Source organism: Salvelinus sp. IW2-2015, unplaced genomic scaffold (assembly GCF_002910315.2).
Source record: "Salvelinus sp. IW2-2015 unplaced genomic scaffold, ASM291031v2 Un_scaffold16442, whole genome shotgun sequence".
Lineage (NCBI taxonomy): Eukaryota > Metazoa > Chordata > Actinopteri > Salmoniformes > Salmonidae > Salvelinus > Salvelinus sp. IW2-2015.
The window spans coordinates 465,265-479,447 of NW_019957588.1; the positions used below are offsets into that span (position 1 = coordinate 465,265).

Here is a 14,183-nt window from a genome sequence, read left to right on the forward strand (position 1 = left end):
AGTTTATGGCAGTCACCATGTTACAGGGAAGTGTGATGGGAGGGGGGTTGGAATGCAGACTAGTTGATTGCAGTTCACCATGTTACAGGGAAGTGTGATGGGGGAGTTTGGAATGCAGGACTAGTTGATGCAGTTCACCATGTTACAGGAGTGTGATGGGGGAGTTGAATGCAGACTAGTTGATGCGTCACCATGTTAGTGGAAGTGTGATGGAGGGAGTTTGGAATGCAGACTAGTTGATGCAGTTCACCATGTTACAGGGAAGTGTGATGGGGAGGGGGGTGGGGGGAGTTTGTATGGGAATGCAGACTAGTTTGATGCAGTTCACCATGACAGGGGAAGTGTGATGGGGGAGGGAGTTTGGAATGCAGACTAAGTTGATGCAAGTTCACCATGTTACAGGGAAGTGTGATGAGGGGTTTGGAATGCAGACTAGTTGATGCAGTTCACATGTTACAGGGAAGTGTGATGGGGGGAGTTGGAAGCAGACTAGTTGATGCAGTTCACCAGTTACAGGGAATTGTGATGGGGGAGTTTGGAATGCAGACTAGTTGATGCAGTTCACCATGTTACAGGGAAGTGGTGATGGTGGGGAGTTTGGAATGCAGACTAGTTGATGCAGTTCACCATGTTACAGGGAAGGTGTGATGGTGGGTGAGTTTGGAATGCAGACTAGTTGATGCAGTTCACCATTTTACAGGGAAGTGTGATGGGGGGAGTTTGGAATGCAGACTAGTGATGCAGTTCACCATGTTACAGGGAAGTGTGATGGGGGAGTTTGGAATGTAGACTAGTTGATGAGATCACCATGTTACAGGAAGTGTGATGGAGGGAGTTTTGGAATGCAGACTAGTTGTTGCAGTTAACCATTTACAGGGAAGTGTGATGGGGGGAGTTTGGAATGTGCAGACTAGTTGATGCAGTTCACCATGTTACATTGAAGTGTGATGGGGGAGTTTGGAAGCAGACTAGATGTTGCAGTTCACCATGTTACAGGGAAGTGTGATGGGGGGAGTTTGGAATGCAGTTATGTTGATGCAGTCCACCATGTTAAGGGAATGTGATGGGGGAGTTTGAATGCAGACTAGTTTGCAGTTCACCAGTTACAGGGAAGTGTGATGGGGGAATGCAGACAGTTGTTGCAGTTCACCAGTTACAGGGAAGTGTGATGGGGGATACAGTCTAGTTGATGCAGTTCACCATGTTACAGGGAAGTGTGATGGGGGGTTGTAAGCAGACTAGTTGATGCAGTTCACCATGTACAGGGAAGTGTGATGGGGGAGTTTGGAATGCAGACTAGTTGATGCAATTCACCATGACAGGAAGTGTGATGGGGGGAGTTTGGAATGCAGACTAGTTGATGCAGTCACCATGTTACAGGGAAGTGTGACGGGGGGATTTGGAATGCAGTCTAGTTGTTGCAGTTCACCATGTTACAGGAAGTGTGATGGCAGGGATTTTGGAACACAGACTAGTTGATGCAGTTCACCATGTTACAGGGAAGTGTGATGGGGGAGGTTTGGAATGCAGACTAGTTGATGCAGTTCACCATGTTACAGGAAGTGTGATGGGGGAGTTTGGAATGCAGACTGGTTGATGCAGTTCACCATGTTACAGGGAGTGTGATGGGGGAGTTTGGAATGCAGACTAGTTGATGTAGTTCACCATGTTACAGGGAAGTGTGATGGGGAATGCAGACTAGTTGTTGCATTTCACCATGTTACAAGGAAGTGTGATGGAGGAATGCAGACTAGTTGTTGCAGTTCATCATGTTACAGGGAAGTGTGATGGGGAATGCAGACTAGTTGATGCAGTTCACCATGTTACAGGGAGGTGGTGATGGGGGAGTTTGGAATGCAGACTAGTTGTTGCAGTTCACCATGTTACAGGGAAGTGTGATGGGGGGAGTTTGGAATGCAGACTAGTTGATGCAGTCCACCATGTACAGGGAAGTGTGTGATGGGGAATGCAGACTAGTTGTTGCAGTTCACCATGTTACAGGAAGTGTGATGGGGGAATGCAGACTAGTTGTTGCATTTCACCATGACAGGGAAGTGTGATGGAGGAATGCAGACTAGTTGTTGGCCTGTTACAGGGAAGTGTGATGGGGGAATGCAGACTAGTTGATGCAGTTCACCATGTTTACAGAAGGAAGTGTGATGGGGGAGTTTGGAATGCAGACTAGTTGTTGCAGTTCACCATGTTACAGGGAAGTGTGATGGGGGAGTTTGGAATGCATACTAGTTGATGCAGTCCAATATGTTACAGGGAAGTGTGATGGGAGAATGCAGACTAGTGTGTTCAGTTCGCCAGTTTACAGGGAAGTGATGGGGGGGAGTTTGGAATGCAGACTAGTTGATGCAGTTCACCATGTTACAGGGAAGTGTGATGGGGGAGTTTGGAATGCAGACTAGTTGTTGCAGTTCATCATGTTACAGGAAGGTGATGGGGGAATGCAGTCTAGTTGATGCAGTTCACCTAACTTCCACAGGGGGAACATTCTACATGTAGCACCTTTAGTGCTGAATGAAATAGAGGTTCCAGTACATTTACCACATATGAAAAATATACTAGGTGGCTGCTGCTACAGTCCTCCTTGTGCTGATGGAAACATCTTGATGGAATCTGTCAAATGTGGATAAAGTATCTGATGAAAACATGGAAATGTATTTTTGGGGTGATTTGAATATGACTGGTTTACCACCAAATGTCCACTGAGGGAAAAGCTTCTTTCTGTGGCCAATAGTTGTAACAAAACCCAAGGTGACACTACAACCAGAATGTTCACAAGTCTGATACCACATCATCAACCTGTATTGATCAAATTTTTACCAACATGGCTGAACATTACTCTAAAGCTGTAGCAGTGGTGATCAGAACCTGGTGACACTCAAGAGAAAAAACACAAATACCAAAGATCCTAAAGTAACCTACCCAAGGCCATACAGAGGTTCAGCCAGGACTCATTTACCAAAGACTGATCCTAAAGTAATCTACCCAAGGCCCTACAAGAGGTTCAGTCAGGACTCGTATACCAAAGGCTGATCCTAAAGTAACCTACCCAAGGTCCTACAAGAGGTTCAGTCAGGACTCATATACCAAAGGCTGATCCTAAAGTAACCACCAAGTCCTACAAGAGGTTCAGTCAGGACTCATATACCAAAGGCTGATCCTAAAGTAACCTACCCAAGGCCCTACAAGAGGTCCAGTCAGGACTCGTATACCAAAGGGCGATCCTAAAGTAACCTACCCAAGCCCTACAAGAGGTCAGTCAGGACTCATTTGTGGATGAGGTTAAGAATGTGCGATGGCTGGAAGTGTGCAGTGAGGATTATCCTGAAAGGGACTGAGTGTGTTTATGAAATGATTTATGAGTTTTGATGATAAGCAAGCCCCAATAATAAGAAAACAGACTGAGGTCAAACGATGCCCAGGGATTGATGAGGCTGAGAAATGTAACGGTTCAACGTAATGATACCAAAAAGTAGCGGACATATCTGTCTGATGAGCAAAGTATTGTAAATGAGTACATCTAGTGACCAAGCTAGACCAGTTTATTGTAAATGAATACATCTAGTGACCAAACTAGACCAGTTATTGTAAATGAATATATCTAGTGACCAAACTAGACCAGTTTTGTAGATTAATACATCTAGTGACCAAACTAGACCATTATTGTAAATGAATACATCCAGTGACCAAGCTAGACCAGTTATTGTAGATGAATACATCTAGTGAACAAACTAGACAGTTATTGTAGATGAATACATCTGTGACAAACTAGACCAGTATTGTAAATGAATACATCTAGTGACCAAGCAGACCAGTTATTGTAGATGAATACATCTAGTGACCAAGCTACCAGTTATTGTAGATGAATAGATCTAGTGACCAAGCTAGACCAGTTATTGAGTAGATGAATACATCTAGTGACCAAACTAGACCAGTTATTGTAGATGAATACATCTAGTGACCAAGCTCGACCAGTTATTGTAGATGAATACATCTATGACTAAGCTAGACCAGTTATTGTAGATTAATACATCTAGTGACCAAGCTAGACCAGTTATTGTAGATGAATACATCTAGTGACCAAGCTAGACCAGTTATTGTAGATGAATACATCTAGTGATCAAGGTCAAAAGAAAGGATATTATCATCACTAAATCAAGGCTGATGGAAAACATCTTTGGACAACTTTTATTCAACACAAGTGGCAGACATGTTTGAAATCCTACCCATTGTAACATTCATGACCAAAACCACCTGACATTGCAAATGACTTGAATGACTAATTGACGGGTCAGGTGGACACGTTGAGAAATGAGTCCAACTGACGGCTCCCGGAATCGGACCGCAGAGTGAAGAAAAAGCAGCCAACAAGTGCTCAGAATATGTGGTAACTCCTTCAAGACTGTTGGAAAAGCATTCCAGGTGAAGCTGGTTAAGAGAATACCAAGAGTGTGCAAAGCTGTCAATAAGGCAAAGTGTGACGATTTGAAGAATCTCAAATATAAAATATATTTTGATTTAACACTTTTTTGGTTACTACATGATTCCATATGTGTTATTTCATAGTTTTGATGTCTTCACTATTATTCTACAATGTAGAAAATAGTAAAAATAAAGAAAAACCCTTGAATGAGTAGGTGTTCTAAAACGTTTGACCAGTAGGGTATATTATGTTATATAATAAATATGTAATAATATTAAAACATAACTGTTTGTCCTTATAGGGAACCAGATCGTGACTCCAACTCAAAACTCATGCTTCCAACCCTTTAACTTTTTGTGTGAAAATTAAAATATACATTTTATTCAACTGCGTTACCCACTCCAGTCAGCAGATTACGATCTGCGACTTTAAGGCCATTCTGTTAGTGTGACGTATAATCTAGTGGACGGGACGCTTCTTTCACCAGCAACAACAGTCAGTCACCCACCTCGGTAGCTTGCTAGACAAAATAGCCGAACCAATAAAGCTCTTTAGACGCTTTAGTGTATATTAGCCACTGTGTTTTAAACCCACTTCTGTCGTCTAGATAGTTATCCGATTTAATTTCATATTTACGGTGTTGTTGTTATTATTCAGCTAGCGGGCTGGTTAAGTTAGCATTAGCATAGCTAGCGGGCTGGTTAAGTTAGCATTAGCCTAGCTAACATCCCCGACCATGCGGTCACTAAGCTACTCCTCCGCTAAAGAAGAAATGGATATCACGGTAAAACAAGAAGTAGAGGAAGAGGCCGATACTGTGAAAGAAGAAAAAGACGCGTTCAGAGTGAAAGAGGAAGAGGAAGAGGAGGCTGTTACGGTAAAAGAAGAGGAGAAGAAAGAGGAAGATGTTACAGTAAAAGGAGAGGCAGATGCAGTTTATGGCGTGGAGGAGGAGGAGATGACGGTCACATCGAAAAGGGAGGAGGAAGAAGAGAACGAAACTGGATTTCTGGGCCCGGTTTCCCAAACGCATCTTAAGGCATCCAATGGTTCTAACGATGAATTTAGCCATAAGATGGTTTTGAGAAACCGTCCCCTGATTAACACTAGTAAGTACTGTCTTAAAAACAGAGGCACAAATTCTGCAGTTGTTGAACTGATGTGTGGTGTTAAAGCGGAAATATGCAATTGCTACATCCATATTGTGACTTTTAAATTATTTATTTATAGCCATTGATTCTTGAAGAATATAACACATGCTTCATGAGCTTAGTTCAACTGTTGTACCCCATCAGATCCCCAAATAAGCTTTTTTTACTCTAATGTTTAGAAACAATGTAAATCAACACTGTATAGCCTCAACATGGTTAAAACTAATGTTTATATCATGGATGGTCAGTCCTTGCATCCATTGGTCTGTCTGTCTCTAGTTACATTTCTCCAACCCCATAATCATCTTATTACCAAAACAGTGGTGGAATGACAGATTTGTTATTGTTTGAACTGCAGATTGCTGGGTTGTGTGGATTTTTTAAACCGCAACAAAATGGCTTTCCAGAGGCTTGGTTTGGTAAACAGCTGAGGGATGGGGGAAGGAGAAGTGTAACCAATCTCAAATTCATAGAGAAAGCTATTGTAGCAACCGTAACCCAACACCTAGCGACCTCGTCAAGAAGTTCAGACATCTTGGTGTAACAGACTTGACAGTCACTGGACCCAGGTTTGAGTTCAGCTCAGGGCTACCCCCTGAATTCACTACACTATGAATACAAGGCCTGGCCATGCATGATGTCATAATGATAGTTTAACCAGGTTTCTAGTCTAAATAGTATATTCTAGAATTCATCCATGATGTCATAATGATAGTTTAACCAGGTTTCTAGGATATATAGTATATTCTAGAATTCATCCATGATGTCATAATGATAGTTTAACCAGGTTTCTATGATATATATAGTATATTCTAGAATTGCCTGTGAAGATTTCCTGTGGAGGCAAATTATTATTTGCCCTACGCCCTATGGGACTACCAATCACGGTCGGTTGTGATACAGCCTGGATTTGATCCAGGGTGTCTGTAGTGGCGCCTCAAGCCCTGAGATGCAGTGTCCTCTGCGCCACCTGGGAGCCCCAAAATCATGMTCTAGTGCTGTCCCCAACTAAAATACATCTTGGTCAACCAAGAGTCATCTGTTCTTTCTACCAATCGCCCCATGGTTTTATAAAATCAAATATACYTACTGAACTTGTCTGATGCTTTAACCTGTCTGGCACCAGTGGGACGGTAGCATCCCACCTCGACAACAGCAAGTGAAATTGCAGGGCTCCAAATTCAAAACAACAGAAATCCCATAATTACAATTCCTCAAACATACAAGTATTACACACCATTTTAAAGATAAACTTCTTGTAAATCCAACCACAGTGTCCGATTTCAAAAACGCTTTACGGCGAAAGCACACCATCTGATTATGTTAAGTCAGCGCCTAGCCACAGAAAACCATACAGCCATTTTCCAACCAAGGAGAGGTGTCACAAAAGTCAGAAATAGCGTTAAAATTAATCACCTACCTTTGATGATCTTCATCTGGTGGCCCTCCCAGGTCCTCATGTTAGACAATAAATGTTAGTTTTGTTCGATAATATCCCTCTTTATGTCCAAAAACCTCAGTTTTGTTGGTGCGTTTAGTTCAGTAATCAAAAGGCACAATGCGTGCTCTCAACGTCAGACGAAAAGTTTTAAAAAGTACAATAAAAGTTCGTAGAAACATGTCAAATGATGTTTAAAATCAATCCTCAGGTTGTATTTGTCATAAATAATCAATAATATTTCAACCGGACAAATGCTTCATCAATAGAAAAGGTAAACAAGAAATGCGTGCTCACAATCACGCGCAGTACTCATGGCTGGAAATTTCAACTGACAGCACTTTCAATGAGACGCATCTCCCTAATCTTTCAGAGTAAAAGCCTGAAACAATGCCTAAAGACTGGCTATATGTCGAAGAAGCCATAGAGATCGTGAACTGGGTCCTAAGTCTATGTATGGTGGATAGGCTTTCAATGGAAAAACAGCCTTTCAAAATAATAGTACTTCCTGGTTGGATTTTCCTCAGGTTTTCGCCTGCCATATCAGTTCTGTTATACTCACCGACATTATTTTAACAGTTTTGGAAACCTTAGAATGTTTTCTATCAAAATCTACTAATTATATTCATAGCCTAGCTTCTTGGCCTAAGTAGTAGGCAGTTTAATTTGGGTACGCTTTTCATCCAAAATTCCGAATGCTGCTGTTTTAATAGTATGTTGTACCTAGTTTCCCTCCTTCAGGGAACAGTAGTTATAGTCATAACGTTACGCTTGTCATATGATGACATTCAACTTCAATACTGGATCTTGCTGTCAGAGTTTTTTTGTATTCAGATCTCTGAAATGGTCTTTAACTACGTAACATTTAGTGTCTCCTTATGTTACGCTGGGAAAACAGTTTTCATGGGCACAGAAATCCTAAATKATTTCAGAGTTTGCTAAATCCAATGGATCTGAGTCACCTTAACTTTATTGACAACACACAAATGGATACTGTCATTAATGTGGTTCTTCAATAATTACACATAATTCTTAATACTGTAGCTGTTTTGTTAGTCACATGTTCAACTATCATCAGCTGATCCAGGAAATCATTTTCTGAATGCCAGTCACATGACAAACATCATGACATGCAACAACAACCAAAGTGCTTCTTCATTCATTACACCGGTAAAGACAGTTATGCCGTGCTCCACGTTGGATCCAACATCCCTAACAAATTGATGTTTACAATGTTATTGTCTGCTTTATTTATAGTAGAGTCTCGTTAGTCTGTTTGCACACAGAGATACTTAGCTCATAATGTGTAGAGAACTGTTCCTTGATGGATAGGCTATTGTACAAAACACAGAGCTATTTTCCTTTATTCAGGACATTTAGAATGACAACCCATTACAGAGTAGCCTAGTGGGATTATTCACAAAATTATCTGGTGATCAGGTTATGAAATGTCATGACAAAGACATTTTAGTTTCCATGTTTCACCTGAAATTTTTAATGATTCATAGTCCTAGGTCTATGTTGTTGTTAGGTGAAGTTATGGGTGCTACAGTAGGTCTATGTTATTGTTAGGTGAAGTTATGGGTCCTACAGCAGGTCTATGTTGTTGTTAGGTGAAGTTATGGGTCCTACAGTAGGTCTGTGTTTTTGTTTGGTGAAGTTATGGGTCCTACAGTAGGTCTATGTTATTGTTAGGTGAAATTATGGGTCCTACAGTAGGTTTATGTTGTTGTTAGGTGAAGTTATGGGTCCTACAGTAGGTCTATGTTATTGTTATGGGTCCTACAGTAGGTCCATGTAAGGTGAAGTTGTGTGTCCTACAGTAGGTCTATATTATTGTTAGGTGAAGTTATGGGTCCTACAGTAGGTCTATGTTATTGTTGGGTGAAGTTATGGGTTCTACAATAGTTCATGCAGTTATGGGCCAATTTGTTAAACACTTAGTGTCCAAACCCTCATTGTCAGGCTGATGTTAAAGCCAAAGAGCCTTTTACTGGTTGAAGTGTTTAAGTATAAAGCAGTTGATTTGCGACAATAACACAAAGTTAAGTTGGAGATTCAAACAAGCCTTACAATTATAATCCAAAAGTAATGTGAAATGCACTCATAAGCAACCTGTAAATGGAGGCTATTATTGCTGTCAGCCTATGAGAACTCCCCTGAGTTTTCCCCCCACGGTGGTGAATTAGTGGATAGACACAGAAATGAATGTGAGTTTCCTTGAGTAGCACTCCTGATCTTGCGCTGCAATATTCAGAATACATTGTTAAAAATTGAAAAACTAAAATCTTTGCTCACCATTTTTGCTCCAGGCAGATATAGTACATCCATAACTAGTGGTTTCCTCATTACCAGATATACTACATCCATAACTAGTGGTTTCATCATTACCAGATATACTACATCCATAACTAGTGGTTTCCTCATTACCAGATATACTACATCCATAACTAGTGGTTTCCTCATTACCAGATATACTNTCATTACCAGATATACTACATCCATAACTAGTGGTTTCCTCATTACCAGATATACTACATCCATAACTAGTGGTTTCCTCATTACCAGATATACTACATCCATAACTAGTGGTTTCCTCATTACCAGATATACAACATCCATAACTAGTGGTGTCCTCATTACCAGATAAACAACATCCATAACTAGAGATTTTTTCATTACCAGATATACTACATCCATAACTAGCGGTTTCCTCATTACCAGATATACTACATCCATAACTAGCGGTTTCCTCATTAGCAGATATATTACATCCATAACTAGTGGTTTCCTCATTACCAGATATACTACATCCATAACTAGCGGTTTCCTCATTACCAGATATACTCCATCCATAACTAGTGGTTTCCTTATTAGCAGGGAGGAGTTTCTGCAATCAAATTGTGTGTGCATTGCCCTCGTGCTGCAATTTTAGCAAACACAGAAAGGGGCCTATATTGGAGACCAAAAGTCGTCTGGCACACTGCTTAGGATTTCAACAACTTTAACTTATTTCTAGTTACTACTAATGTGAAAACAAGACAAAATATGACTTGTTGCTAACTTGACTGTCTTAACATCTCTAGGATATGTGGGACGCTAACGTCTCACTTGGCCAAAATCCAGAAAAAATGTAGCGCGCCAAATTCAAATATATTACTATAAAAATCAATCTTTCATGAAATCACACATGAAAGACACCAAATTAAAGCTATACATGTTGTGAATCCAGCCAACATGTCTGATTTCAAAAAGGATTTACTGGGAAAGCGCACCAAACAATTGTGTTAGCTCAGTACATAGCCACAGAAAAACACAGCCATTTTCCCAGCAAAATATAGTAGTAACAAAAAGCAGAAATAGAGATAAAATTAATCACTAACCATTGAACATCTTCATCAGATGACACTCATATGACATCATGTTACACAATACATTAATGTTTTGTTCGATAATGTGCATATTTATATCCACAAATCTCGGTTTACATTGGCGCCATGTTCAGAAATGCTTCCAAAATATCCGGAGTAATTACAGAGAGCCACGTCAAATAACAGAAATATCATCATAAACTTTGATGAAAGATACACGTTTTTACATATAATTAAAGATACACTTGTTCTTAATGCAACCGCTGTGTCAGATTTTTAAAAAACTTTACGTAAAAAGCACACCATGCAATAATCTGAGACGGCGCTCAGATTTAACAACATTTCTCCGCCATGTTGGAGWCAACAGAAATACGAAATTACATCATAAATATTCCCTTACCTTTGATTATCTTCATCAGAATGCAGTGCCAGGAATCCTAGTTCCACATTAAATCGTTGTTTTGTTCGATAATGTCCATGACTTATGTCTAAGTAACTACTTTTGCTAGCATGTGTAGTACACGTGTCCAAACGCTCGCGCAGATGCAGGCAAACGTCGGACGAAAACTTCAAAAAGTTATATTACAAGTCGAATAAACTGGTCAAACTTAGTAGAGAATCAATCTCCAGGATGTTGTTATCATATATATCCAATAACGTTCCTACCGGAGCATTATTTTCAGTCTCTATAAGTAATGGAACGCATGGCGATATCATGAGGAAAGTGCGTGACCAAGAACTGGCACTCTGCCAGACCACTGACTCAAACACCTCCCATCCGGTCCCACAACACAGCATAAGCTTCATTCCACGGTCTACTGACTGTTGACATCTAGTGGAAGGCGTAGGAAGTGCAAACAGATCCATATATTACAGGGAATTGAATAGGTGATGACTTTAACATCGACATAATTCAAACAGTTTTAGAAACTCCAGAGTGTTTTCTATCAAATAGTAATAAAAATATGCATATATTAGCATCTGGGACAGAGTAGGAGGCAGTTCACTATGGGCACGCAATTCATCCAAAAGTGAAAATGCTGCCCCCTATATCAAAGAAGTTAATTGTCAAATAATTTAACAGACATCAATTGTTGTACAACTTCATGGGTATGCTCTGGGCATCACCTTTTACCTCAAATAAACAGTGGATATCTGCTGTTGTGGGCTTTTAACCGTTTGTCTGACTTTGTCATTCACACAGGAGAGAGACGGGACTTTCGTGGATCCTCTGTGGAGCCTCAACAACATCATGATGCTGACGAGGCAGAGAAGAGTCTCTCCAGATCAGAACTCAAGAAACACCAGCGATTACACACAGGAGAGAAATCTTTCTGCTGCTCTGACTGTGGAAAAATATTCAACTCTTCAGTAAACCTTAAGATACATCAACTAATTCACACTGGAGAGAAATATTTTGGCTGTGATCAATGTGGGAGGAGTTTTTCTACATCTAGCTATCTAACTATACACCGGAGAACACACACAGGAGAGAAACCTTATAGCTGTAGTCAGTGTGGGAAAGGTTTTGGTACATATAGCTGTCTGGCAGCACACCGGAGAACACACACAGGAGAGAAACCGTATAGCTGTACTCAATGTGGGAAGAGTTTTGGTSCATCMMGCTGTCTGACAAAACACCAGAGAACACACACAGGAGAGAAACCTTATAGCTGTGATCAATGTGGGAAGAGTTTTGGTACAGCTGGCTGTCTGGCAACACACCGGAGAACACACACAGGAGAGAAACCTTATAGCTGTACTCAATGTGGGAAGAGTTTTACTCATTCAACCAGCCTGATAGCACACCAGAGAACACACACAGGAGAGAAATCTTATAGCTGTGATCAATGTGGGAAGAGTTTTGGTACAGCTGGCTGTCTGGCAACACACCGGAGAACACACACAGGAGAGAAACCTTATAGCTGTACTCAATGTGGGAAGAGTTTTACTCAGCTAAGCAGCCTGATATCACACCGGAGAACACATACAGGAGAGAAACCTTATAGCTGTAATCAATGTGGGAAGAGATTTGCTTCATCTGGCCTTCTGACTGTACACCAGAGAATACACACCGGAGAGAAACCTTATTGCTGTGATCAATGTGGAAGAAGTTTTACTCAGCTAAGCAGCCTGGTATCTCACCAGAGAACACACACAGGAGAGAAACCTCATAGCTGTGATCAATGTGGGAAGAGATACTCTGATAAAAGATCTCTGACTAAACATCAGAAAATACATGGAGTTGTTTCATGATATCAATGAAATAATGTAGAATGTTTTTAATATTGTACTATTTAAAGGAATGTCAGAATGTAGAACCCTAAACACTTTCTCTGAATTGAAAGAGTTACTATTTATGAGATTTAACAAAAATAGAGCTGTGTTACACCTACCACGTTGGTGACCCACTTGAATCAAAATGCAACATTCCAAAGTGTTTAGGTTTTCAATATATCCCAAACTGTTTCTGCATATTGGTTATTGATTTGGACACGTTAAAACTGTGTTTTGACATTGCGCTATTCCCATTTAGCAAAATGTCATTGAAAAGAAGACTATGCCCAACGTCCAATATATGCTCTGTCCAGTATATGTTCGGTTGTAGTTGAAAGTGAAAGTTGAAAAGATGTCTTTTCAGGTCGATTTTTTTTCAATGACTTGAAAACTGCTTAATTTCAATGTACTTGCAGCCGATACACCTATAATCAATTTTATTAACAATCTGACATCACTCCAGTATTTTCTTGACAACATTCAAGTGCTAATTGTCTTTATAACATTACTGAAGAAGCATGATTCAAATCACCTCATATTTCAAACATTCAGCCTGACAAAAGATACATGTTTTATTATTCCAGCCTCACCATTAAGTTAATTATTGCCAATACATATTAACAAAGGGGTGTACATTTGGTTTTGATATTTCATATTTACAATTATGTAACATTTAGTAATCATAGTTATTCATGCAACCAACTTGACATTTTTGGGTACATTTATATTGACATCGTTATCCTGCTTTTAGAATATCAGGGTTAATTCTCACATGTGCCAACCCAAATGTACTAGAGCATGACATTGGGGACTGGGCCCCGATCCAACAACATGCCTTTTGAGTGAACCCTGAAAAGAGAGAGAAGCTCCGCAGTGAGGTGGAAAGTTACTATGGATATCGCAGGAGTTTCCTCTTGAAATCAGACATGTCTGTCATAAGGACAACTTGGTTGCTGATTATCTCAAGGCTGGGCAGTCAAAAGATTTGTGTTTTGCATTTAGCCAGTGAGTTACCATGATCACAATTTATTTTGACACGTTTTTCTGTGTTGGATATTAGTTTTATCTCTTATTCTTTTCTGTATTTTTTTTAAACTGCACTGTTGGGGGCTCGTAAGTAAGAGTTCCAGTGTTGTATCCAGCGCATGTGACTAATACTATTTGATTTGAGTTTTGTTTGGGCTCGTTCCAAGGGGACGAGAGTTCTAGAAGCTAGTGAGTTTTAGGAAGACGACAGTTCTAGAAGCTAGTGAGTTCTAGGATCCTATAGAAAGAAAAACGATTGTATATTATTATTTAGAAATGTTTTTTTCTTGTTTTTAATTGTTGACAGCCAGTAGACACCATGTTTATATTGTAGAAGGTGAAGCATTGTAGATGATTATGTGAAATGGAAGTTGTAGAGATACTCTGAATGATTGGCTATGAAAAGCTGACATTTACTGACATTTACTCCTGAGGTGCTGACCTGTTACACCCTCGACAACCACTGTGATTATTATTATTTGACC

General features: G+C 40.1%; 1 protein-coding gene across 2 annotated transcripts in view; it reads left to right on the forward strand.

Moving 5' to 3' along the window:
- LOC112080697 (zinc finger protein ZFP2-like) overlaps positions 1-13,956 on the forward strand; it is a 172,323-nt gene extending 158,367 nt beyond the window's left edge. The window contains exons 1-2 of one of the 2 annotated variants that reach the window (XM_024146539.2): positions 4,903-5,544; positions 11,600-13,956. In XM_024146539.2, the coding sequence (XP_024002307.2) occupies positions 5,172-5,544; positions 11,600-12,651 (1,425 nt within the window). In that variant the 5' untranslated portion in view covers positions 4,903-5,171 and the 3' untranslated portion in view covers positions 12,652-13,956. Of the gene's footprint in view, positions 1-4,902; positions 5,545-11,599 lie in introns of those variants that run through there. The other variant, XM_070442661.1, reaches the window with a different exon arrangement.
- Positions 13,957-14,183: the final 227 nt, after the last annotated feature.